Below are 26,311 nucleotides of genomic sequence, written 5' to 3'. Positions count from 1 at the left end.
TTTTAATTCTGTCCTATTCTTAGTAGTCATTATTGTGTATCTGTTGAGAAATTAACAAAACTACTGAGGTGTAGTTTCTTGTAAGGCTTGAAAGGTGCTTTCTATAAACTACTAAAAGGTTCAGTTTACACCCCAGGTTAATATGCATTATATGCTTAAAACTACTTGTTACTAAACTTAGTTATGTATGCATTACAATCTCAAGTGTGGTATTTGGAAGACTGTAGCTATGATCATCTACAAGAAGCTGTTACTCAGGTTAGCTCCTATGAAACTCGGCTGGCTGTGCCCTTTGTTTTAAGGTAGGTTTCATGATTAGCTACTCTTTATGAGACTGCTGTCAATGGTGCCTTAGGAATGCACATTGCTTAAATAATTTCAAAGGTCATTTCTTTTTGCCTTTTGAAAATAGCTCCTAACAACAGTGACAAGCTGTTGGGAGAAAGAAAGAAAAATGTAGGTCAGGTTTGTCACACATGAACTGGATTACATGAAGTGATAGGCTGTCTTTCAGCACTGGCCTTGGGACAGGAGTCCCTCAGCCTTATATTTGGACTTTCAATAAGCACCATACATGCTAATATGGGGGGCCAATAATCGGTTCCAGCCTGTGGGGAAACACTCAGTTGCTTCTCTCCAATAGTGCATTAGGCTCAGCATTGAGCTGTGACAGAATCTCATGGTTGCTGGTTGATTAGTGAGCCCCTCCCATGCCCACACCGGCACACTATCCACCTCACCAAACGAATTTTAAGGCTTCTGCTACTAAGATTATGAAAAGTTGATCTGAGAAACAAGGCTTTGTTCCTAAATGTAGCATCACAGGACACAGCCAGTATTTGTAGAAATCCATAGCACTGGGGGAAGCTGTGCCACGGAAAATGTGTGTTTCTTTCTCAGTTTGTCATACCCTTGTGGCATTGGATTTTTCTCATCTCTGTTTTTTGACAGTCTTTCTTTGTAGTCTAGGCTGGTCTCAAACTCACCATGTGCCCAGGCTGGCCTTAGATTTGCAGCAGTTCTCCTGACTGTTTGCTGAGTGCGGGGATTACAGGCAGGCGCCGCCGCCATGCTCGCTCTAGCATTTGTTGTGATACTATTTAGTGTTATTACTAATCATATCTGGTCTTTTCTGCTTTTTAAAAGACCAGTGTTTGATTTTGTTTTTGTTTTTTACTATTAGGTCCTGGTGAGTTTTCCTTTTTAAGGGATTTGTATTGATTTTCAAATGTGCCTTAGATATCTGGTCTTCTTTTTGGTATTTGTATATCTTTAATAAAATTACTTCTGATAGAAAGAATGTAGAGGTACCTTCATTTGAGAACAAATTCTATCCAGAGGTCCATCCTTATAAACAGGGTTCACATGATAAGCTTCTATGGCTGTATTGAAGCTAATACATTTAAGTATGATATAACATCAAATGTGAGCTAGTCCAGCTTCATAAAGTCACAGAGTGCTGTTGGTGATGAGAGTTCTCTAATTCGTTTCTTCATGTTTTTGTCATGTGGGATACCAGTTTGCTTAAGAAGAATCCACACAAAACTGTATCCTAAGGAGTGTAGGACAGGGACTGGAGAGAAGACTCAGGAGTTAAGAGCACTGGCTGCTCTTCCAGAGTACCTGGGTTCAAGTCCCAGTACCCATATAGCAGCTCATAACCATCTATAAGTCCAGGCCCAGAGGATCCAATGTCCTCTTCTGGGCTCTGTGGGTACCAGGCATGTGTAATTTCGTATGTATAAAATAAAACCAAGCGTGTAGGGCATGTGTGTTTAGTGTCTGCATTTTTGCCACTGGAGCCTGTATACGATAAAGATTATGTGAGAGAGACTAGCTAGAAGTCTACTTTCCAAAGGGTAAGAAGAGAGCAAAAATCCTGAAGTACTGTCTTTTTCTGTAGCATGCAGTAGGGTAAACCCTCAAATGGAAAGAACTAGGAAACAGGTTTAAAATGAGTGCAGAATTGCACAAAGGGAGGTTTAAAAGACATTGTAAGTGCAAATGGTTAATAGAGCCTGAAGTTCCTAGAATTACACATTTCTTTTGAGCCTTGACTGTGCAGTTTTAAGCTTTTAATAACTTAGCATCTGTACCCTACAGTATCATAGGGGACTTTTGTAGGTAATTGATGAGATCACAATAAAGTTTAAAAAAAATTATAATTCAGATAGATAGCCTTGAATTTATATGTCAGTTTGCCTTGCTATTTCTTCAGGTGGGTGATTACTAAATTTAGCTGTTTTAGGGCAGTAGACATACAGCTGTTAATGACTTCTGAGTACCTCATATGTAACATAAAGTATGTTCTTCATCAGAGGTTCTGAATGTGAACTTTAAGTGGCCACTGGCCTGCTGCTGAGAGCTCTCGTATCCAAATGTGACTTGCTCTATTTAAACCTTTTATTCCAGAGCTGTTTTTTAAAAACTCTCATGATAAACCTGGTTTGAATACTGATATTAATTTCTTTTTATTCATCAATATGTAGCTTTTCAAAAACAAATGAAATGAACTCAAATCCCTAGCAGGATTTAGATTTGATATAAGGAAAACTTTTGGGGGTACTAATTTGATCAGTATAGGATAGTAAGAGGGAGAATTGTTAAAACCAGGTCAGAGCACTCAGTTTTTCTGGGTCACCCCTGGGGACACGGATATAGATTCGGTAGTGCAGAACTCTTTGCATGTGGTGATGGTTATTGTAGAACTTTCTTTTTGCAGTGTTAAGTATGTTTATTGCCTACCTGCCATTAACTTGCAGCATAAGCTTAAGCTGTTCTTTCTTCATTGGCTGATGTTCAATGCTTTTCCATATCCCCTAGCTCAGAGTGGTACTCTATTTTAAAAAGATTCTCATCAGTATTGCCACAGCCATAGATGTATCCAGAAGCTAATTTAAAGGACCCTTGGCATCCATATTTCTTTACTTCTCAAAAGAAACTACTGAAGGGGTTATTTATAATGATGAAAATGTGATAGTCGAGCAATAGCCTTAAATAAAACGTATTTTCTCCTTCTTTCCATGTCTGTATTCTTGGCATTTTAGGGCAGAGCTGGTCAGGCAAAGGAAAACAAGCCTAAGGAGATGAGTAATATTGGGTTCCCAGAGATCATACATTTTGAAAGTGATGGTAACTAGTGAAATTAACCAATTAGTTCCAGTTGGCATATTTACCATGCTGTTGTTAAAGATGCCTCTAAAGCTGCTTGCAGCATTCTCCTGGAAAGCATGTAGTTATCGAAGATCAGGCTTTGCATTTCAACCAGAGGCACACTTGGAGAACTCTCAAGATGTGTAAAATGTTCACGCGAACAATGCTATAAATTGTTCTTTATAAATCTTATGGGGAAGTTTTCTCATATATTAAACACATTAAAATAAACATCTCATTGGAGCTTTGTAATGTTCTGTCGCACAGATCTCAATGTCTCAGTGGCTTGAGAGAATGGCATACCTGAGTTATTTCTCTGTTATCTGAAGAGGAAGAAACTTACAAATGCAGTTGATCAGATGAAGTAATGCTTAAAAAATAAGTTAATTGTGTTTGGAATCCCTGTTGATACCTTATATTGAAGTCTATCCTGTTCTCTGGTAGTTTGGGTAACTGTTTTGGTAATGGGATGCCTTCATTCTTCCAATGCACATGTACCTAGATGCCTATACAGCCTGGCTAAGAGAAGTGTGGCAGAAGACACAGCTAAGGTGCTGCTCTTTGCTAGATACAGCAAGTCACTTCTGATGTTTTATTATACAGTTGACTTCATTTCTTTATTAGGATAACTATTTGAAAATGGAAGATAAGGAAATAAATCTACTAATGAAGGATGAATCTTTAAACTCCACAAATATTAATGTATTAGATCATTAAATTTTAAGTATAAAATTGGAATTCTTTCTGAAAAGGGCTTTAAGTTTAAGATGGATTATAAGAAATGGAGAAATGTGCTCTTAAATATAAATAATATAAGTTTGGGCTGCTAGTACTAATAACTTGGGGCCAGTAGAAAATTGTGTAAATTATGTCCTAAAGCTGACCCTTACAAAATACGTAAATTAGTCAGATTAGGAGTTCAGTTTGATTTTAGGAATTTCAAAATTGACTGTAAAAATTTGCTTCAGGTAAAAACCTGTAGATAAGCATCAAGAGGTTTGTTTTTTTGCTGACTGTTTCTGGGAAAAAATAAGTATGTGAAATGATGCAGAAAATCCATTTAGACAGTTGAGACTGGCATCTTAAGAGGGATGGGAGAGCATAGACAAACTTTCCATGGGGCCTACCTTACCTTATTTGTCATTCAGAATATTTTACTTCCACGTGAGTGAAAAGAACTGTTTTCACCTTGTGAAGTATTTTAAGAGTATTTGTTAATAATTTTGAATAAAAATTAAGCAGTTACAAATAATTAAAAGCCTGTTGGCAAAAATATAGCTGTAATTCTGGTGTGAGTGAACACTGTTGGAGAATCTGATTTTATAAGACTGATGTGGGAGGTTTTAGGAGTACTTTCTTTCAACTTTAGCCGCTCTCCCAAGTTCTGTTTGATTACTCGACTCAGCTGAAGTTGGTGGGTTCAAAACCCAGAGCAGTTAGTTGTCTTTCTCATTGTTTAGTTTCTTCCTCAGACTTGAGCTGGACTTGCTTGGCTTCCCACCAATGGATCAGGAAGGTCAGGTGACATTTCTTCTTTGTATAGTGTTCCTTTTTCCTATGTATTCATTTCATCTTCACAGTTAACTTCCTCACACTGTATGTAGCTCACAGCCTGATCACCTCCACAGTACTATGCCTTTCCATTCTGTGCTTCTGGATTCTCCCACAGGCCATGACATTTTAGTTGATACAGCTTTTTTTTGTCTGTATTTAAGAACTTTTATCATTCCCCCAGGACAGCATTTATCTGAAATTTAAATGGGGCAGAAATTCCTTGGCTTGTCCTTGTCACTTTTCCTATCACCATATTTTATATATGCATATGTTTTGATAATAATACATCAGTTTTAATGGGACTGACAACTGTTATGAAAGTTGATGAGGTCAGGAATTGCTGCCTTCCTACACTGAAACTTGAAGCTTCCTTACTAACAGTGGACTGGATTTGGTCATTTTCTTATGTTCTAGTACGGAGCTCAGTGGTAAAACTATGAGATAATAACAGTTAAAATCGTTATTATTTTTGTACCCTGAAACTGTTGTATTGCCTTTTAAATATTGTTTCAATACCTTGTGAGGGCGATAGCATTATCTGTTTCCAAGGGTGGTTCAAAGCCTCTTGTGGTTAACTAATTTCACCAAAGTCACAAAGCTAGTGATAACAAGGGATTCCAAGACATTTTTCTCTGATTCTTAGAGTATTGGGCTTCCAGGTTTTGTACAACTGGTGTATGGGCCACTGTCTTTTCATCTAAATAGTCAGAGATGAGGGGTTTTGATGATATGAATAAGAAGAGGCTGGGCCTATGTCTGTCGCCATTCTATTCATTCTATAGTAAAGTACATGGAATTGAAGTTTGTACCCACCTTATCCTTTCTTTCTCTCCTCCCCTCCCTCCCCCCCCCCCCCCCCACTTTTCAGTCTTCAAAGTGCTGTGAAGTCACAGGTGTGCACCCCAGCCCAGGTCCATTTCTTACCTTTCCTCTTATTTGTAAAAACTCCAGTTAACTTCGGGGTGGAAAACATTGTAATTGTGACTTTAATTTCATCTGGGAAAAGATTATAGGCTTTATAATTTAGGAAACAATTTTGAAATTTAATGTTGCCCATTTCTCAGTCCCTTATCTGAGACGTTACCAAGAACAGCAATATGATAACCAGGACAGATTATCCTTCCTAGTGGGAAATCTAATTTCTGTAGTGAAATGGTTTTTAAAATGAGATGATTCTTAAAATTAAACTACTTGTCTAAAGATAGGAAATTCTGAGGTAGAGAGCAACACTGGTGTTTGGTTCTCATTTATATGCATACACAAGTCTTTAAACCTGGAACAGATATGTTTATGCCTTTGACAATGCATAACAATAAAAGTAGTAGACTAATTGCTCCAGGAGAGCATCTGGGGGTGTGATGGCCCTTTGAATAAGTGACATTGCCACACGTGTGTTGTGTGACAGACAGGCCTGCGGATGCACTTGATCTCTTGGCCACCATTCAGTCGAGTGAGACTTTTAAACACCTCAGCCATAGTGAACCATTGAGGCCCTCTTCCTAGAATTTCCAGTTGGGGCTGTTTTAAACTTTTACTTACTGGTATTTCCTTTTCTTTTTCTTTCTTTCTTTCTTTCTTTCTTTCTTTCTTTCTTTCTTTCTTTCTTTCTTTCTTTCTTTCTTTCTTTCTTTCTTTCTTTCTCTCTCTCTCTCTCTCTCTCTCTCTCTCTCTCTCTCTCTCTCTCTAATATTGCAGCTTAGAAACTTTGGTGGGATTAGAAATGTAATTACTTGGATATTAAAGGTTGGTTTAGAAATTTGACTGTCATTAGGAAGAAGGTCTTAAAGACTGGAATTCCATTGTCTTACAAGAAGTAAGAAATATTTATTGATTCCCAAATGGGGCCTAAGAAACTTCTCCTCTTTAGAAGGCTGTGAATGACTCAGCGAGAGCTCTGGTGAGCTTGACTGAACCAAGCTGCTAATAGTTATTTAATGTTATTCGTCAGTGGGAAAGAATCGCTGTAGATTTTCCTTTTAATCTCTTTGAATTGCAGGCTCATAAACCTCTCTGACGAGCCCAGCCAGTGTTGTCTTAGATCCCACTGCTGAGACAATAGAGCCCCAGAATTCTTTCACCTCTTGTTGTAAGACAAACCCAATAGAATGCAAGGTCAGAAGGGCCTATACTTCTAAAGATTGAAAGATTCTTTTTCAAGGAAGCACATAAATTATTTGATTTTTATCATTATATTCCTTAGGAGCCTCACTCTAACTATAATGCCTGCTTTGGATACATAAAAGTAAAATTGGAAGGTGGGGGGTTGAGGATTGTCTTGTCTCATTTGGCTAAGCTTGTCAGTATGACCCAGAGTGTGAACTGACCTTAATATTCCCAGATATTCAAAAGAGTTGAACCCATTTTCTAATAAGAATCAGATTGCGTCGTCACTGCACTCAGGATAGCGTGAGCACACCAAAGCCAGCAATGTGCTCTTTACAAATGGCTGTGCGTGGCTTTGTCCTTTTCGGGTTTTGTTTGTTTCCTGTTTTTGTTATTATGTTTTATTTGTTTTTCAAATAGTTATTACCATTATGTAGGGGGAAAAGATTCAATTTTAAAATCTTGGATTTTAAAGTCAGTTTCTTTTCTCAATGTTAGTAGTGTCATGTTTTCTTCCACAGGAGAACTTTGAGGTGGGATTTTCATTTCTAGATCTGCCTATTAAAATGTCATTGCAACAAACAAAATTGTGTGTGTGTGTGTGTGTGTGTGTGTGTGTGTGTGTGTGTGTGAGACTGCAAATGAAAACAAACGTATCTGTTTTGAAGATGCCATGCCCTGATTACTACAGAAGTATCCAACCTGCTTTGCTTTCATGGCTCCTGTAAGTGACTTAGTAGATAGGGAAGAATTAAGATTTTCAATTATAACCACAGTGGTGGACAAGCAAAGATTATTGTTTAAAAAGAAAGAAAGAAAATCACACTGATTTGTTTGTCCTCCTTCCTTATAATTGTAGTGGGGGTTGGGGTGGTTGGGTGGAATTTGCTGTTGCCCTATCCTTGGACACCTGCCTCTCAACAAAGGACCGTGGTCACCCCCCACTGCCCACATTTAGATTCACCTTTTACTTTTCCTGTACTGGGCCTGCTCATTATGCAGTTCTCCAGGGATCCAATTTTCCCCGAGTTAATCACCCCAGCCTTTTCAGAAGTTGTTAGATTATTGTCTTTTCAAAGAACAATAACTTTTCTTTAAAAGAAAAAACAAACAAAAACCTTTTTATTTCTAGTTTTAAAAATGGAACCACTAGAATCTCAAACACACTGCCTTTAAAATTTTGTTGAAGTTTATCGTGTATGTACAGAGAGGTGCAGAAATCTGCATGTCACTTGATAGATTTCTCACCATATGCACACCCGAGACTTCTAGGCAGCACACCTTGCCCCTCAACAGCACAGGAAAGTTTTCCTGGTATGTTTCATACTCGTTTATGTCAGATACTGATTTTTAAAGCCACTTACAGGTTTTGTGCACAGTATTGAATAATCAACATCTCCATGTTTCCATAGCCACAGAACTCCAATCTATTCCTTTCAACTCTGATCTTTGGCAAAGAATTAACCATTTTTTTCTGTTCTCTTTTCCCTTTCACCATGTGATGGGATATGCTCAATCTTTTAACCAAGAATAGGTGTTACCCTGTGCCTAGGGCTAAAGAGGAAGAGAAACAATGAAATGTGGGAACAATGATAGTGTGGCACACAAAATAGTAACTGGATCAGAATAACAGCTGCTTCCCAGTAGAAAAGCAGAACAATAGGAAGCTGACTTGATTGGCAGTTACATTCGCAAGGTATTTCTCATTTATTATTTATTTTTAAATACAGTGGCACCATGGGTATTTATAAATGTTTATTCTTTTAACATAGTCTATTCTGGGTATCCAAGATAGGTCAGGCTGAGAAAGCTAATTCCCTCAGTCTGCTTTGCTTCAGTTGGGTGCACAGAATAGAGAAATACAAGATACCCTAGTAACTTGGTTGCAAATTAATGATACCTGTTTGTTCTCCAAATAGGTCTTTTCACTGTGAGGTATCCCCATTCTTCAAATATTAATTTCTTAATTCTACCAAAGGTGACCCTTCTGAATAAGAGATCAAAATATAAGAATTTTTTCTGTCCTTGAAACTTTCAAATTGAAATATATATATATATATATATATATATATATATATATATATATATATGAAAGAACCAGGTGTGGTGACATATACTTTTAATTCCAGTACTCGGGAGCAGAGACAGGTGGATCTCTGTGAGATCGAGGCCAGCCTGACCTACATAGTGAGTTCCAAGATAGCCAGGGCTATGTAGAGAGACCCTGTCTCAAAGAGGGAAAAAAAGGAAAGAAGTCAAGCAGGCATGGTGGCTCCTGTCTGTAATCCCAACATTCATGAGGCAGAAAGACTGCCATGAATTCAAGGCCAGCATGAGCTACACATAGTACATTGAAGTGTAGCCTGAACTAAGTAAGACTTGGTCTTTTAATGGCATGGGGGTAGGGAGTGGAGAGGGAGGAAGAAGCCAGAACAGGTAGGCAAGTATACTTTGTATAGAATGTAGAAAATAAGGTGTTTTGTTTGGGAATTACTTAGCATACTATAAATTATCTGTAAACCATCAGTGGACATAGATAGATGGACCACCACAGAAAGTCTGTCTGGATTTTAGGAAGTTTAATAGACTGTTGGTACCCAGTAAATATGACATAGTATAATATTTGACATACTTTAATAGAAAACTATGGTAGGTTCAAAATATTGTATAATCTTGTCATCTATTTTTAAATTGTGTAACTCACCAATAAATTCTGAGCAGGCAGTTATTAAATATAATTAAATTGCAGGCATGCACACAACAGAACAAAGGGACATATTCTCCGCAAGTGAACAAGAGACTAGGGAGACAGCTAAAGAAATTTCCATTGGAGTTAGGGGAGGTTGCTGCATTTTAGTAACGTGTTCCTGCTTTTTAAGCATTAACTTCTAAAAGAACAATCCACACATACAGGAGTTATACAATGCCCTTGAAAACAGAAATGAAGGTTGCCCATCTATGGTTGCTTTCTTTGATCAAAGTCTACATGTTTTAAGTGAGACTTCATATTCCTACTACACAGACCATACTCTCATTATAGATGTATTCATGGCTTAGACTCTCTATCTGTAGAAGAACTCTTCGGCCCAGGAGACAGCAAAAGATGCACAGAACACAGTTGTGTTGCGGGATTACCAAAGCAGTAAAGTCCTCCTCCCTTTAGTCTCTTATTATTCTTTTGCAGTCAGATAACCAGCAGTCCCCCGTGTTTTTGTAGAGCTTTGTTCTTTACAGCACCTCTGGCCTGATCTCATTTGATTTGAAAAATACTCATTAGTCTGCTTGAGTTGTCATAACAAAACACCGTAGACCGGGTAGCTGAGCAGAACTTGTCTCATGGTACGGGAGGCTGAGAAGTTCAAGATCACGGTGTTGGCCAGTTCTGTTCCTTATGAGGGCTATTCTTCTGCCTTGCTGCTGTTCTTCATATGGACTATACCAGGGTGGACATGGGCTAAAATCTCTCTGCCTCTGTGCTGGTGTCAAAAGCATTAAGCTAGTTTGAAAATAGTTCATAATATGGTTTGAATGGCCATACTGGACATGCATTATCAGCATTCATCATTATCAAATTGTTTCATTTTGTATTCTACAGAAGCTGAGCTAAGACGTATGGGGCCAGTAGATGCACAGGTGTACCTTGAAGATATGTCCTGGAACAAAGGTTGGATTTTATTTTATTTTGTTGTATCCACACTGAAGAGAAATATTAGGATTTTTTTATATATAAGAAAAAAATTAGGATATTTGGAAGTCTTAAATAACAGCTTGATCTTTCTACATACATTTTTGTTAGGCCTACTTTTATCAACTTTGCTTATTGGAATATTATGTAACTCATTCCTCATTATTTTCTATTCCAATTAAGTATATAAAGGTTTCTTTTTCATTTTACTGCTTTGATTTTTGCATTATTATCTGTGTAATAAGGTTAAAGAAAAAGTAAAAAGAAAATGATAATCTCTTCATGTGGACAATTAAAGTAAGTCCCTGTCAGGATTGCTTTTTGCCTTATATGGGATCACAGACTGATAGGACAGATCTCTGAATGTCCTGGCCTTCTGCTTTGAAAGAACTTGCTGTTTTTCTTTGCCAAGGCCTCACATATAGTCTGCTCTCATCAGAAAATAATAACTATGTTAGCTGAGAATGACCTCGAGCTTCTGTCCTCCTGCCTCTCCGTGCTGAAAGCTGGGACGACAGGCACAAGCCATCACACACTGCCATGTGCTCCTGGGACTTCCCTTGCACTAGTTCACTTTTTGATTGTCCTTAAGAAAACTTTCTCAGTCCTCTTGTCATCTTTCCATTTTCTTTTACTAGAATATTAAAATTAACCTATGTCATTCCATATTCTTTTGTTCTTTGAAATGGTTGTCGTTACACATTATTAAATTAGGAAAATACCACTTTCTAAATGGAAGCCTTGAGCATTATACTTCAGTACTTCTCTGGGCAAATAAAATTACTGTTACTTAGAATTTTTTTGATATACTCTTAACTCTGTAGAATTGTTTTTCTGCTTAGGGTTCAATTCCCCTAACGGCTGATAGAAGTTTACTACTAAGTGTGGTGCTGGGATAGACACAGCTACCCTCCTTGAAACCAAGCTTCCTTTTTAGTGACATATTACTTAGAGAGCACAAGCATTACTGACTTAGGAGAGGACTCATGTCTTTGCTTATAGAATCACTCTGTGTCTAGCCATCCAAATGAAATTGTGGGGTAGACGTTCATATTTACCATGAATAACCAGAGTTCTGGAGTCTTCTGTGGCAAAGTCATTGTAGTAAGAGGAGGAACCGCTTCTGTGGAAGCAACAGTGGCCTGCTCTTCATTGCTAGCTTCTGGAGAGACATACTAGAATGTAACATTCATTCAAGATTTGTCCAAATAAATATATGTTTTAAAAACAGACTTTGGGGGCTGGAGTATATATACTCTTGGCTTGCATTTAGATGGTTCACTGGTTAAGAACACTGGCTGCTTTTGCAGAAGACATGGGTTCAATTCCCAGCACCTACTTGACCGCTCACAAGTGTCTATATTCCAGTTTCAGGGGATCTAGCACCCTCTTCTGGCTTCTGCAGGCACTGCATATATATGGTACACAGACTGGAAGGCAAAGCACCCACACACATTAAAACAAATATAATTTTTAAAAAAAATACTTTGACTCCTTATTAATCATTAGATATTTAATTGCTCATTAAAAAGTTAGTCTTGATGTAGTTTATAATACTTTGCTTGCTGATGGTGTCTAATAGCATGAAAATAGTAAAAGCCGATTTTTGTAATTTTTCCATTTATATTTGAGCATTTTTGATTATGTAGTTTTAGGATATTATTGGTTTATCCTTATCCTCCTGAGAAAAATGAGCAATATCTGAGTGAAATCTAGATTCTGACAGGAGTATTAAAAACTAATGTAGGTTTTTAACTAACATTTTCAGATATAAAAGGCAGTATTAGCATATGAAGCTAATAAAAGGTCTATCAAGAGGGCAGTTATATTGTGTGGATTCCTTCAGGGTCATTTTCATAATGACCTTGGGTGGTGAAGATCCAAAAAAGGAGAGGTTGTGAGCATGCACATGAGAGTCATGGCCCAATAGTGCATTTTATTGTGCTGGAAACACTGGGACATTGAAGCTAAGCTTTGCCTTGGACATTTTGATGGCTACATCTAAAATGGTTTATATGATAATATTGCTTTAAGACCTCAGTGAACATAAGAAATTCTAACAAGATATTAAGATGAAGTATCCATGACAAAACTCCAAGGTATCACTTATGAAATATGTCACCTCAGATTGTTTGTGTTCACTGGGTAGTTTAAAAGTGTGTTGTGGTGACGTACTTTAAGAAATCTAATGACGTGTGTGTGTGTGTGTGTGTGTGTGTGTGTGTGTGTGTGTGTAATAAGATAAAAATACATGCTGAGAGAGAGAGAAAGGAAGGAAGGAAGGAAGGAAGGAAGGAAGGAAGGAAGGAAGGAAGGAAGGAAGGAAGGAAGGAAGGAAAGAAAGAAAAAGAAAGAAAGTGGAAAAGCCAGGTATGACAGCTTCATTTTTTGAGACAGGGTCTCACTATGGGATCCTGGCTGTCCTGGAGCTCACTATGTAGACTAGGCTGGCCTCAAACTCACTGAGACCTACCTGCCTCTGCCTTCCAAGTGCTGGAATTAAAAGCTTGGGTCTCCACACCCTGTCATCCCAACACTTGGGAAGCTAAGGAAGAATATTGCAGAGTTCAAGGCCAGTAATGACGACTCAGTAAGACCTTGTCTCAAACCAAAAAAAAAAAAAAAAAAAAAAAAAGGAAAGAAGAAGAAAGCAAGAGAGAGAGGGAAAGAAAAGAGAAAAGAAGGCTTGACAGATGGCTCAGAGGCCTACATGCTGGAAGGAGAGCAAACATGTGCTTTATATTCTGACCTCTACACACATGCCATGGGCACATGCACACACAACAACAACAACAGTAATCATAATAATCAATGAAATAATTAAAAAGAAAATCAATTTTCAATTTTAAATAATATAACTATTCACTTTGAAAACATGCTTTTAAGATATATATATATACACACACACATACACATATATATGCTGGCTCAAACAGAGGAAATACTTATTTTTTTATCTATTTATTTATTTCTGGTTTTCTGAGACAGGGTTTCTCTGAACAGCCTTGGCTGTCCTGGAACTCACTTTGTAGACCAGGCTGGCCTTGAACTCAGAGATCCACCTGCCTCTGCCAACTAAGTGCTGGGATTAAAGGCATGTACCACCATGCCCAGCTGATACTTGCATTTCTAAACTCGAAATTATTTTTTATGAAGAATACCCACATTGTGATAAAAAGATATAAAGCAAGAACAGATTTATGTTTTCATTTTTGATAAGGCAGCACATAAGGTTGGCTTAAACTGCCCAGTTTTTCAAGACTGCACTTTATACAGAGCAAGCACAGGGCAGCTGAATCTCATTTTGGCCTCTCCCTCCCTCCTGCAGAGTGAGTTCTAAATGTAGCGGTAGGTCCTGTGCCCACTGGACCGTCGTCATTTGTCTCTAGGTTATGAGTGCAGTCCAATCAATTATGACCTGGGCAGTCCAATAACTGTGATGCTTCTGTAAACTAAAAGTGCAGTGGATCAGAGGTTTTCATTCAAAGGACAGGAGCATCTAGACTTCCTCTCTCCACCATTGCTAGCAGGTTTGCTGGTACATGTCCGCAGTCTTGGCACCCAGAGGCTGAGTCAGGATCACCAGAGTTAAAGGCCACCTTATGCTACATAACACAACTCTGGCTTTACAAAAAAATTGAAGGAGATGGCAAAATGGCTCAATGGAATAAAGGCACTTGTGGTCAAGCCTGACAACCTGAGTTGGATTCCCAGAACCCACATGGTGGGAGGGAGAACTGGCTCCCGCAAGTTGTTCTCTGACCTCCACACTCACGCCATGCCGTGTACACATACACATACACACACACACACACACACACACACACACACACACACACACACACACCTAAATGTAATACATTTTCAAAGTACAAAGTAAAATTAAAAACCCCATCGTCAGTTGTACTCTTTGCATGTGATTTTCCTATGGTACTTACCGTAAATTCACAAAGCAAACAGATACATAACTCATGGGGAAAAACAAACAAAGGCAAACACTTATATGGTGTTGTATTTGAGTCACCTGAGTGTAGAATGGCGTGAACAGCTTGAGGTAAACAACTGGGGTAGCCACCTTCTCTAGGACAGACTTAAGCAAATACCACGCTCCGTTTGTTCTCACTGTAACATCTTAAATGCATTGCTGAGAATATAAAATTTGCAGAATTCTTAAGAAAACTAAAAATTTCAAATAAATTTCAAAGATTACTCTCAGCATCCTTTGCTCCATTCCCATCCGTGAATATTGAATACAGACAGTATTCAAATTGAACCAGTCGATCACCACTACCAATAGACTGGTCAGTAGGTAAGTTTGGAAATACTGTTACTATGTAAGAGAATCTTTCCAGCTCTCTTTTAAGTTCATTTTTATCTGTACCTGGCTCTTTGTTTCATTTTACAGTTTCTCTGGAACATGTTCTATATTTTGAATGGTTTTAGCAAAGTAGAAGACTGTAAATATTTGAGGCATTATTTTTGTTTTCTTTGCAGATGATGAGTCTTTCTCTCTGACCTGCCGATGTGGTGGAAAATACACTGTCTCTAAGGATGAAGTAGAAGAAGTGAACCTGATTTGTTGTGATACGTGCTCACTGATTGTAGAACTCCTTCATCAGCAATGAACTGTGCATTCCTTCGATCCTTTAACATGGATCCAGCATGTCCAGAGGCCACTCAGTTTCAAGGAGACAGATGCTTTCTTACTAGCTGTATAATTTACTAAGATAATATAAGATCTTCAAGCAAAGACCACTTCAGATTAACAAATTAATTCAGTTGTTTACATGTATAATTACAGGATATCACAAAAAGGACTTGGAATATACTTCTGGATTTTTACCTGACTTTTGTTTTCTCCTTGGTACAAAATATTTCTTATTTTTATATAGTTTGTAGTTTTTATTTTTTATAGTTTATTCTTTATAGTTACTAAGGGTTTTGTTTTTTGTTTTAATCGCGCGCACGCGCGTGTGTGTGGCAATAAGTGAGTCTGTGAAGAGTTGATTTTTCTCTTCTTCTCCTATGTGGGTCCTCAGGCTGTGGTAAGTGCCTTTACCTGCTGAACCATCTAGCTGTCCCCAATTATGAAGTTGTTGATGTAAAAGATGATGTTTTTAGTTACTGAAATTTTTGCATACTGTATACCAATTTCAAATTTGCAGGCATTTAAATAAGATTAGGATTTTGTGAACAAAGTGTGAGCCCAGCTCTACTCTAAACAAGGCTGGATAGGGATCACTACAAATGTATTTCAAAGCTAGTAAAGAGGACCAAATGTCAGAGAACTGACGGCAATGGGCTGGAGGTGCCACACCTACATGAGCTCTTTGTATGTAACACTGTGTTTACAGTGTGGAGATGAGTTCACTTTCCCAACACTGAGGGGCCCTTGTGGAGCACCTCTGATTTCTGTGGTCTAACTCTTGGTGTTGTCAGAAGAGCGTAGGCTCGGAATGCTGGTGTCTGACTTCTGTAAAGGCAGCTGACACATGAGGCGCACTTGAGAGCAGATTGCTTTCACTGTACAGACACCACCAAAGTTCAAATGTCAGGCAGTCATCAAGCTTCTCCCCCAAGATAGGTTTATGTCATAAAATTTAGAAAGAAAACTCGTTTGGGATTTTTATCCAAATACTTTCAATTAATGTATTTTGCAGAATGTGATGTTTACTTTTACATTTAATTAAAAACATAAGTAAAACTGAGTAGCAAATAGTTTATTGGTAAATTCATGGTTTCAACTGCAGTAATAAATTCATTGAGTAGGAGACAATAATCAAGTCAAAAAATAAATGTTTGCTAATCATCAGAAAACCTGTGGCCATTTGGGCTGTCCCGCAGAAATCCAAAATCACTGAAAGGCCAAATCTGTAAAGTGAAAATACAGTTGAAGACAATTAACAAGAATTCCTTATCCTCACGACCTTCTCTTCTGTCACATCATTGTCTGTTAAATAATGCAGTGCTCTCTCTTCCTCAGTTCTTCTGAAAATAAACTTATGTGTTCAGCCTGGGGCGTTCAAACAGAATACCAGAGACCATGTAGGTTTAGGATATCAATGTATGTTTGTGAAGACCTGTCTTCTTTTACCATCCTAATATAAGTCATACTACCAGTCTCTGGTACTTGATACCTTAAGTTGCTGTTTAAGTATAAAGAATCATGAACATTACACAGTTGCCCTAAGTACTCATAAGTTTTTATTCTTATGCCTTTTGATGAAGGGGAGCAGGTGTGGTGATGCACACCTATAATCCACACCCATGATACTGACACTTAGGAGACAGAGACAGGAGGGTGGAGAGTTTACGGCCAGCCTGGACTACAGAGTGAGACTGTCTCAAGACAAAATTATATCAACCAGTAATGGAAGAACCAATGAAGATGACAATGTCATCCAAGGCTTGTACATTCCCTGCAGCCATATGCCTGCCTATGGATTGCTGGATTTGACTGGGTCTGCCTGCATTCCAAGTAGACTGAGCCTGGGCTGCTGTTGTAGAAATGCTTGCTGAAATGCCAGGGTATGATTATGGCTGTAAAAGTCACACATGACAGGTTGATTTCTGTAAACTCAAAGGCTTCCTAGGCGACCGTTAGTTGAGTTTGAATTACACAAATTTCTGTTCTTCCCCATAGGAGCAGGAAAGGGAGAGGATAATATTTTGTCTATAGCTCTTAAGTAAAGGTAAAATGTTCATCAAATGTAGTCACTGCACCAGTTAAGTCAACTTGAGAGAAGCACCCCCCAACTAGAGTAACGCTAGCATTTTAGGCACTGAAGCATACCTTAAAGAAGATCCGCCCTCGTATTAGTCCATAGGGAACAGGTCCGTAGTACCTGGAGTCTGTCGAATTCTCTAAGTTGTCACCTTCTAACCAAACATGACCTGTTGGCACCTGGGATCAGTAAAGACAAGCAAGTCCTTTAAAAACAAGAAAATCTCAACAGAGGACTGTCACTAAAAATACGTCCTTAAAGGCCCATCACTGTGGTGTACACCTAGATTCCCCACACTCAGGAGACTGAGGCAGGAGATCATAAATGCAAAGCTAGCCTGGGCTACACAACCAGTATGTGAAAGAAAGAGTTCATTTGGAAGTAGAGCATATGCCTTAAAATCTTCCTTTATACGTGTCACAAGAACTGCTATTTTTGTTTTCATTTCTTACTAACTAAATATCAAAGGTTTCCACACTTTTTAAAGATCCCTTTATTATATGGTTCCCAAACATTAATTTGTAGAAACCCCAAACTAAGGCTGTAAGAAATCCAAACAGTGTGGCAGTGTCATTAATTTAATAGACTTCAAAAGAGGTCATTAGGCTGCTGACTGAAAATGTGCCCTCCTGTTGTAATAACAGCAGAAGCAGGGCAGCCAGTCAGCAACATCCTGGGGCCAGTTCCAAGGCCAGACCTATTAGAACGCTCATGATGAACTAAGTGGTAATGGATTGTGACATCAATTACGGATAATCTCATCATTTTACTGCAGTGGGCTTGTCAGAGTTCTAATTAAGACCCCTGTCCTGCCTTTGTACAGGCCATATCGTCACTGCCTTATATGTTGATAATGACCATCAAGAACCAGGAGGACCTATTATAAAACCACAGTTGCAAATTAATGACAGTGACCTTCTACTAGATGAAAAGATAACTCCTATGTATTAACTTGTAAAAAGTTTAAAGTGTTTACTCAATTACGATCCTTTTAAGGCGGCGATACTTTTCAAAAATGCATTCCTCCTATATGAGACATTCCCCCACTAACATTCATTTAATATAAACAGAAGGTGCTTTGTGGCAGTAGTCTGTACACCACCCTTTAGTGTCTTTATTTTACAGTTTTTGTTATGTAAGAAAAGTTGATTCACTGACCAGACCAAAACAATCTATTGGGAAGATTGCATTATTTTTGGTACAGCTTAATAGGACACACTATAGTTCGATTTTTTGTATCATAATTTTCTTTTTGTATATTCTTACAAGCATTTAAATTTTAAGTTTATTTTTGTAAGATTATATTTCTGGGATATTTGAAATGATTAGAGGAACTAGTTCCAGGTCCTAGAGCTGACAACACGTCCAGTGCCTACCTACACCATGAACTGGCTGCCAGGCAGGGACAGGTAAGATGGTCGGGTAGAAAAGCAAGTGTGTCTGAAGTCACGGGCAACGGGAACACTGCAGCTGGAAAAGCCAAGTCTACCTACCACATTCTCAAGTTTTAGTTTCGGAGAAGATGCAAGAGAAAGAGCTCTTGTATTTAGATTTCTAGTTTCTCAAAATTTGTTCCTGAACTCTAAAAAACAGGTGCTATATATGAATGAATGAATAAGGGACACCAGTAAGAATAAAAGGAAGATGCTTTACAAATAGGGTAATATACTAACAGTCTCGGCAGATCTCTACCCAGCTAAGGACCCATGGCATTTACATTCCACCTTCGATGTGGCTTCCCTGTTTGCATGCCTATCCCAAATGCTATGGTTGTTAGGACATGTGTTATATAATACCAATCTTGCTAGGTGTACTGGATTAAAACAACATCCTTTCCTGTCTTTTTTTGTTTGTTGAGACATTGTAGCCTGGCCTCAAACTACAGCCAAGAGGATAGCCTTGAACTCCTGATTTTCCTATTTTCACCTTGAGTTCTGGGATTATAGGCATATGTCACCATGCCTGATTTTCTGTGGTGCTGGGGACTGAACCCAGGGACCTACTGCATTCTAGGAAATCATTCTACCAACTGCGCTACCTCCCAAGTCTGCTTTTATCTATCTCTTCTGTTTTATAAGCAGTTATTAATACTAGAATTTTAATTTTTTGTTATTATTTTATATTATCAGTGTCATTAAACTTTTGCCAACCCAGTGGTAAGAAATAGTACCTCTGTATCTTTATTTGCTTTTGTCTTAATTTAAAAAATTGAGTTACATTGTGTGTGTGTGTGTGTGTGTGTGTGTGTGTGTGTGTGTGTGTGTATGCCAAGGAGTGCCTATGGAGGTTGAAAGACAACTTGAAAGACTCAGTGCTCTTTTTTCACCTTATGGATTACAAGAATTGAGCTCAGGTCATTGCATCAGGCTGGAGGCAAATACCTTTACCTGCTGAGCATCTCCCTTTTTTGAGTGAGGCCAAATCTCTTTTTTTGTATTTAGAAGACCATGTAAGGTCTAGGGATATAGCTTAGTGGCAGAGTACTGCCAAGCATATATAGACACTGCATTCATTCCCCAACAACTCCCCCCAAACAAACAAGCCAAGCAAGCAAACAAGCAAGCAAATATAAAACCTGCTTTGCTATGTCATTGATACTACTATAGTGTTCCACTGGTGCTTCCCACTACATTGCTTTGGTTTACTGGCAGAAGAATAGTCTATACATTTGTTTCCTGATTGTATTTCATTCAGGTCAGCAGTGTTTGCACCTGCTTTGCATACAATGGTTTTCATGATCTCGGCTTTCCTGTTGACCTCCAAGTGGCTCTAATGTGATTTGTGACTAAGTTAGACCACCTCTGTTGAGTGGATTTGCTGCCAGTCTTTTGAGAGCGCCATGGTAAAGGGGTTATGGCAGCTACAGAGCAGCTTATTTATGTCAAGTCTTATTTTCAAGCTGCTGGGAGGAGTTCCTTCCCATTGTACTACTAAGGCACTATCTTTCCAGGTCTCTACTGGATGACGACTTGTCCACACTGGCTTAGGAAGCACAAATGTCTTTTGGTTTTGTGTGAGTTCTAGGAATTGGCCCTTAGAACTCCCTAGTTAGTCACCTTTGCTTTATTATTAAGCTTCACCAGAAATAGGCACAATTTAGTATTTAGCTGTCAACTAAGGGACTATGAATGTAGCTGTCTGGAGATCTGTTGGTAGCTCCTGCCTTCCTGGTAATGTGAGCCACAAAGTTCAACCACTGAAGCACCCTGCCTTCTCAGTTAGCCATAAACCAACCAGTGCTTTCATGATGATAGCATCAAGGGGTTAGGGTTAGAGCTCAGTCAACAAAATGGTTGTCTAGCATGCCACCAAGCCCTGGGTTCTAGCTACAGAACCACACAAAGTGGAGTGTAGTGTTGTAGACCTATAACACTAGCACTCAGGAAGTATAGGCAGGAAGATCATAAATTCAAGGTCATCCTTGGGTACAGACTCCAAGGCCAGCCTATGCTACATGAAACTTTGTCTCAAAACAATCAAAAAGGCATAAATAAGGACAAATATGTTTGCTCTGTTCTTTCTCTTGGAGATCAGTCTTGTACAACCTCCTGAGCAATGTATGAACACAGTTGTCTTTACGTTTTGTCCGTCTTCTATTGCTCTATGGTAGGAGGGCAACTCTACTATTGCTTCTCCATTATTGCCAGGAGCAGAAGTTTAAATGACATACTTTTGTGTACCGTGGGGAGGGGCGTATATGTGACTGTGTGTGCATGCCCATGTGTGAATAGAGGTCAGAAGACAACATCAGGTGTTCTTCTCTATCACTCTCTACTTTATTCCCTTGAGAGGTGGTTCCAGAACCTGGAGCTAGGCTGGAAGTCAGAAAGTCCCAGTGATCCTTCTGACTCTGTCCTCTACAGCGCTGGGGTTAGACACTACAGTCACTCATGCTTTTTACATAGGTCATTGATTGATAGGGGTTCAAACTCATGCTTGTTCAGCAAATGCGCTTACCCACTGAGCCATCTCCCTAGCCTAAATTACCTATATTTTTTTCAGTTTTTTCCGGAGCTGAGGACTGAACCCAGGGCCTTGCAATTGCTAGGCAAGCACTCTACCACTGAGCTAAATCCCCAACCCCCTAAATTACCTATATTTTTAAATCACATTTTAAAGCAGGCTTCATACCAATAAGAAGAGAATGATTTGCTGGAAGGTGGTGGCGCACACCTTTAATTCCAGCACTTATGAGTACAAGGTGAGTTCCAGGACAGCCAGGGCTACACAGAGAAATCCTGTCTTGGAGAAAAAAAAAAAAAGGAGAAGACTGAAGAGAATGATGATTTTGGTGAAGAATAACAGCTCTGAGGTAAAGTGTGATTTGACATCTCCACTTTGGATCTCCTTCAATAATTCTATTACATGCTCCATTTTTTTTTTGTTTGTTTGTTTTTGAGTTATGAGACAAGGTCTCACTATGTAGCTTTGGCTGTCCTGGAACTTACTATGTAGACCAGTCTGGCCTTGAACTCAGAGTTCCTTCTGCCTCTGACTTTTAAGTGCTGGGATTAAAGACATATACCACATCAGCTCTGTTTTATCCCTATCAAAAATCTATAGATAAGATCTGCAAACTCAGCATGCCACTGCATACTAGTAAGGATGTCACTATGATGTGTCTCAAAATTGGCAGTAATATAAATGTTGGTCAATAAGTAAAGGCTAAATAAAATATAATTCATTTATATATTAGCAGACAGATGGTTAAAATATAATAATAAATAAAGAACAAACTAATGAAAAGATTTCTACAACTGAGTCAATGAGAAAGTAACGTTCAGGACTGTGTATAAAAGTATAAAGCTGTTGTTCTGTGTCTCAGTTTTTATATTTTTATAATAGCATGTATTACCTAGAAATCTAATACACACACACACACACACACACATACACACACACACACACACACACACGTGTGTGTGTGTGTGTGTGCATGTGTATCTTAAACTACTTTACTTTTTTTTTTTTTCTGAATACTATCTCACTATGTATCACAGGCTGTCCTTGATCTCACAATGCCCTCCTTCAACCTTCAAAGTGCTAGAACTACAGGTGTGCACCATCCACTATCATGCCCAGTTTAATTTTATTAATTTGTTTTTGGCTTTTTTATTTGTTTGTTTATTGAGATGGGGTCTCACTGTGCAGCCTTGGATGGACTAGAATTCACTACTGTAGAACAGGCTGACCCCAGAATCAAAAGAGATCTCCCTGTCTCTACGTCCCAAGTGCTGGGATCAAAGATGTACATCACCATGCCCAGCTGCCTGATACTTTTAAAGATTTATTTTTAATGTTTGTGTATGTATATGTTTTGGTCTGCATGTTAGAATGTGCATTCGCATACAAGTGCTCATAGAGACCAGAACGGGCCATCAGATCGTTTGGAGCTGGAGTGACAGGCCATTGTGAGCTCTTAGCCACTGAGCCGTTTCTTCAGCCCTCAGCCTGACACTGTTCAAAGGGGAATGCTGTAATGATGCAAGTCAGGGACAGCTTTATGGATTTTTTTTAAAGTTTTTGGTCCCTGGTACTACAGTGAGAGCAGGCTAGCCTCCAACCCATACAACAGATCTCTGTTGCTTTGAAGAGTGCAAATAAAAACTACAATTACATCAAACCACATGAGAAAGAAGTTCACAGCAATCCTATACTAAAGTATGAACAGGGAAAGATAGCAGAGTAATAGATATTTATGTTTTAAAGCCTATGATAGATAGCCTTATAACTAGGGCTAGAAAAGATTCTAATAAACAATGTTTCACAAATTCCGAATTCCATTGGATTGTGTTGTTTCCCATAATCAGTATTTTCTAAGTCGGGTTACTTTTCTTGAGACTGTTGTAGGTCTGCCATTCTTACTTCTGAGCCATGATAAATGCTAATCGGGGCTGGGAAAGAGGAGCCAGCCTGCATTCTTGGCTGTGCTTGCTCAAAGCTCCTGAAGTGCCTCCTCCTCTTTAGTACAAGCAACAAATGTAACCGCCTCCTGGTCTGCGGGTGTCCATTTAGCAGAGGCAGCTTTGCAAAGCAGGCCACAGGTGGTACCTTTCTTGATTCAAGTGAAATCTGATGAGAGCTTAAAATATCAAATAACACATCTACTAAATTGTAGTCACTCATTTATTTAAGCAAAGAACATTAGTTTTAAATTTTTTTGACTAAAAAGTAAGATATTGTATGACTTTCCAAATGTTTTAAGAACAAAAAATCCTAAGAAATGGTTGTTTTTAAGTTAACCCCTTATTTACTACAGATCTTATGATTTACAAGCAATAGCGCCGTTATGCATTGGCCTTATCTATGGCTGATGGCTCTTCTAATCAGTGCATTAAAACCATGAAGGCAAGAAGAGAAGTGATCCTTTAGAAATTCTTTTTTGCACTATTTTTTCTTCTGTGATATACAGGAAACACACACTTTATGAAAGCATTCAGATTAGGCCTTTGTTTCTTTTTAGGGTGATATAGCAAGGGCACTTTAGTCTCAAAAGTGTTTCATTTTCAGCAACTGTTTTTAAATATCCATTTTGTATCTAAGGAAATATATAATGCTTAATTCCTTACGGGGGGGGGGGAACCTCCACATGACGAATGTAATATGTCTTTAATTCTAACATTAGTCATACAATTTTTATGTTATTGTCTTCCAAGTAAGCAGTGTTGAGTCAAATATTTACACCACTATGTAGCTAAAGTGTATTCTGCAGCTTAATTGTGACTTACATATCAAAAATGCAGCCATGTTAGGACTTCTATACAGAAACAAAGTGATTTACTAGTCATACTATTCCAGGTGGGCACGGTGTCAATCACCTCCTGGCACATGGGAGGAGGAAGGACTGCCACAGGTTCTAAGCTAGCCCGGGTCACAAACTGAGTTCCAGGCCAGCCTGCACTACAATGAGGCACTGTCTCAAAAACTAAAATACAAAACCCAACAAAACTTTAATACAATACAGGGCATTTCAGAGTTAGGAGAATACAGCTAAATAGTGAGTTTCTTGTCCTTTCAAAAAACATTTAGATAGTTGGCAAATCAGATGCACACTGTAAAAAACAGACATGCAAATATGTTTCTGATTTTTAGGAGCTTTTCAGTGTTGTGGGGGGTGAGACAGAGTCTCTCTAGATAGTCTTAGCTGGCCTGGAACTAACTATGTATAGTCAGGCTGGCCTCAAACTAGGTATGCACCATCATACCTGGAAGCTGTGTTCTTAAAAAAAAAAAGAATTTTTAAAATTTAGATTTATATTGTTTTGCTTTCATGTATGTATGTGTACTATATATGTGCCTGGTGCCTGTAGAGTTCAGAAGACAGCACTGGATTCCTGGGAAATGGTGTTTCAGATGGTTGTGAACTACCATGTGGATGCTAGGAACTGAACCCAGGTCCTTTGCAAGAGCAGCCAGTGCTCTTAACTGCTGACCATTTCTACCTAGTTGTACCCCTGTCGTTTCACCCAGTTCTTTCCAAAACCCAAGCTCATTTTGGTATGAGTTCATTGTTGCAGATGAATTTTTGTCACTCTTTTCAGGCTCCCATTGTGCCTAAGTAGGCATAACTGTTTCACGGAGGGTTTTGGTAGGAAACAAATTTATATCGGAAACCGAAGGCCACCAGTAGGGAAAAGTCCATTCTCTAAAGTAGGAATGATTAGGAGTAGATATGTGGTCTGTTGTAGTGACATTCTTTAGACATCATCTACCAAGACATTCTGCACGCTTGTTTTTGATAGACACTTCCACTTGTGTCTTAGTCATCAAAGCACAGCTCTAAGAGATCCTTCAAATTACTTAGAATGAAAGTTTTGTGAATACAAAATTGCAAGTTATGAGAATTATGGGAATAAATGACATTTTATTGTTGTGTTTTGAGGCAGTTTCACTTCGTAGCCCATACTAGCATCAAACTGACATTGTTCCTGCCTCAGCTTCCCAAGTTACAGATATGTGCCACCACACCTGGCTCAAATAATAGTATTAAAAAAATCTTTCATGCTTATTTTTAATTAAAATTATATCACTTCACTCTTCTCTTTCTTCCCTTCTAATCCCTTTCAAATTGATGGACTCTTTTTCTTTATTATTGTTACATGTATAAAGATGCACAAACACATAAATACAAATTGCTGCATTTTTGATGTTTGTGTGTATATGATTTCAGGGCTGACCACTTTTATTAGATAATCAATCAAAGGGGATCATCTTTGGACTAGTTCTCCCTTTCTCAGAAGTCATTAGTTACCTGTAGTTTTTTTGTCTAGGACTGAACATTCTAGAACGTCCACATTGGAACGTCCTTATGAGATTTTCCCCTTTCTATGTTAGCAATTCTACTGATATTGTCACTGTTTAGGTTTCATTTATGCAACCATTTCTAGGAGACACAGTCTCACGGCAGACTTCCTGGTCTTCTGGCTCTAATACTCGTTCTGCCTCCTCTTCTCCAATGTTCCCCAAGCCTCGGGGTGAAGGAGCTGTGTTGTAGATGTATCTGGTGGGACTTGGCTCCCTATGATCCCTTGATCTCTGCATTGAATCTAGTTGTGTTTTTCTGTAATGGCTCCATTTACTGTAAAGAGCAGCTTTTTCAATAAGGAGTGGTAGCTCCAGTTCTTTGTGGGTATAAGGATAACTTAGAATGTGGTTAGGAATCTATGCTGGTAGGAGAGAGGCAGTAGTAGGCTCTCATCTAAGGTCCATGATATCACTAGGCCCAGGTAGTTGGCTAGGTTTCCAGTACCAGGAATGATCCCCTCTTGTTGAGTGGGCCTTAAATCCAAGTAGACAGTTGTTGGTCATTGCCAGCACGAGTATCCAAGGACATTTTTATGATGACTTACAAAACAGAGTAACTAATGAAGGTCTTTAAAAACTAAGGTTAATGTTACAGGATTGGGAGCATTAAGATACTGTGTTGACTGGGAGATCATGAAGACAAACTGGACAAAACTTATTATTTTATCTAGATAAATGTATCTTAGGATTAGTAAATTATTATTTTTTATTCTTGATAATATTGTTCATGTAGACAATGAAATATGATCATATCCACCCCCATTTCCCTCTTTCCAACTCCCCAAAT

General features: G+C 38.6%; 2 protein-coding genes across 5 annotated transcripts in view; one reads left to right on the top strand and one right to left on the bottom strand.

Annotated features, from left to right (window-relative positions):
• The window catches only part of Dnajc24 (DnaJ heat shock protein family (Hsp40) member C24), a 52,157-nt gene extending 35,954 nt beyond the window's left edge, over positions 1–16,203 (top strand). Inside the window, exons 4-5 of the mRNA XM_028877859.1 lie at positions 10,406–10,474; positions 14,990–16,203. Coding sequence (XP_028733692.1) covers positions 10,406–10,474; positions 14,990–15,120 — 200 coding nt within the window. The 3' untranslated portion in view covers positions 15,121–16,203. The remainder of the gene's footprint in view (positions 1–10,405; positions 10,475–14,989) is intronic.
• The window catches only part of Immp1l (inner mitochondrial membrane peptidase subunit 1), a 64,164-nt gene continuing 54,047 nt past the window's right edge, over positions 16,195–26,311 (bottom strand). For all 4 annotated transcript variants that reach the window (XM_037205079.1, XM_028877856.2, XM_028877857.2 and 1 more), the window contains 2 exons: positions 17,289–17,399; positions 16,195–16,366 (listed from right to left, as the gene is read on the bottom strand). In XM_037205079.1, the coding sequence (XP_037060974.1) occupies positions 16,298–16,366; positions 17,289–17,399 (180 nt within the window). In that variant the 3' untranslated portion in view covers positions 16,195–16,297. The remainder of the gene's footprint in view (positions 16,367–17,288; positions 17,400–26,311) is intronic.

The sequence above is a fragment of the Peromyscus leucopus genome, chromosome 4 (genome assembly GCF_004664715.2).
Source record: "Peromyscus leucopus breed LL Stock chromosome 4, UCI_PerLeu_2.1, whole genome shotgun sequence".
Taxonomy (NCBI): domain Eukaryota; kingdom Metazoa; phylum Chordata; class Mammalia; order Rodentia; family Cricetidae; genus Peromyscus; species Peromyscus leucopus.
This window is presented reverse-complemented; position numbering and strand designations above follow the sequence as displayed.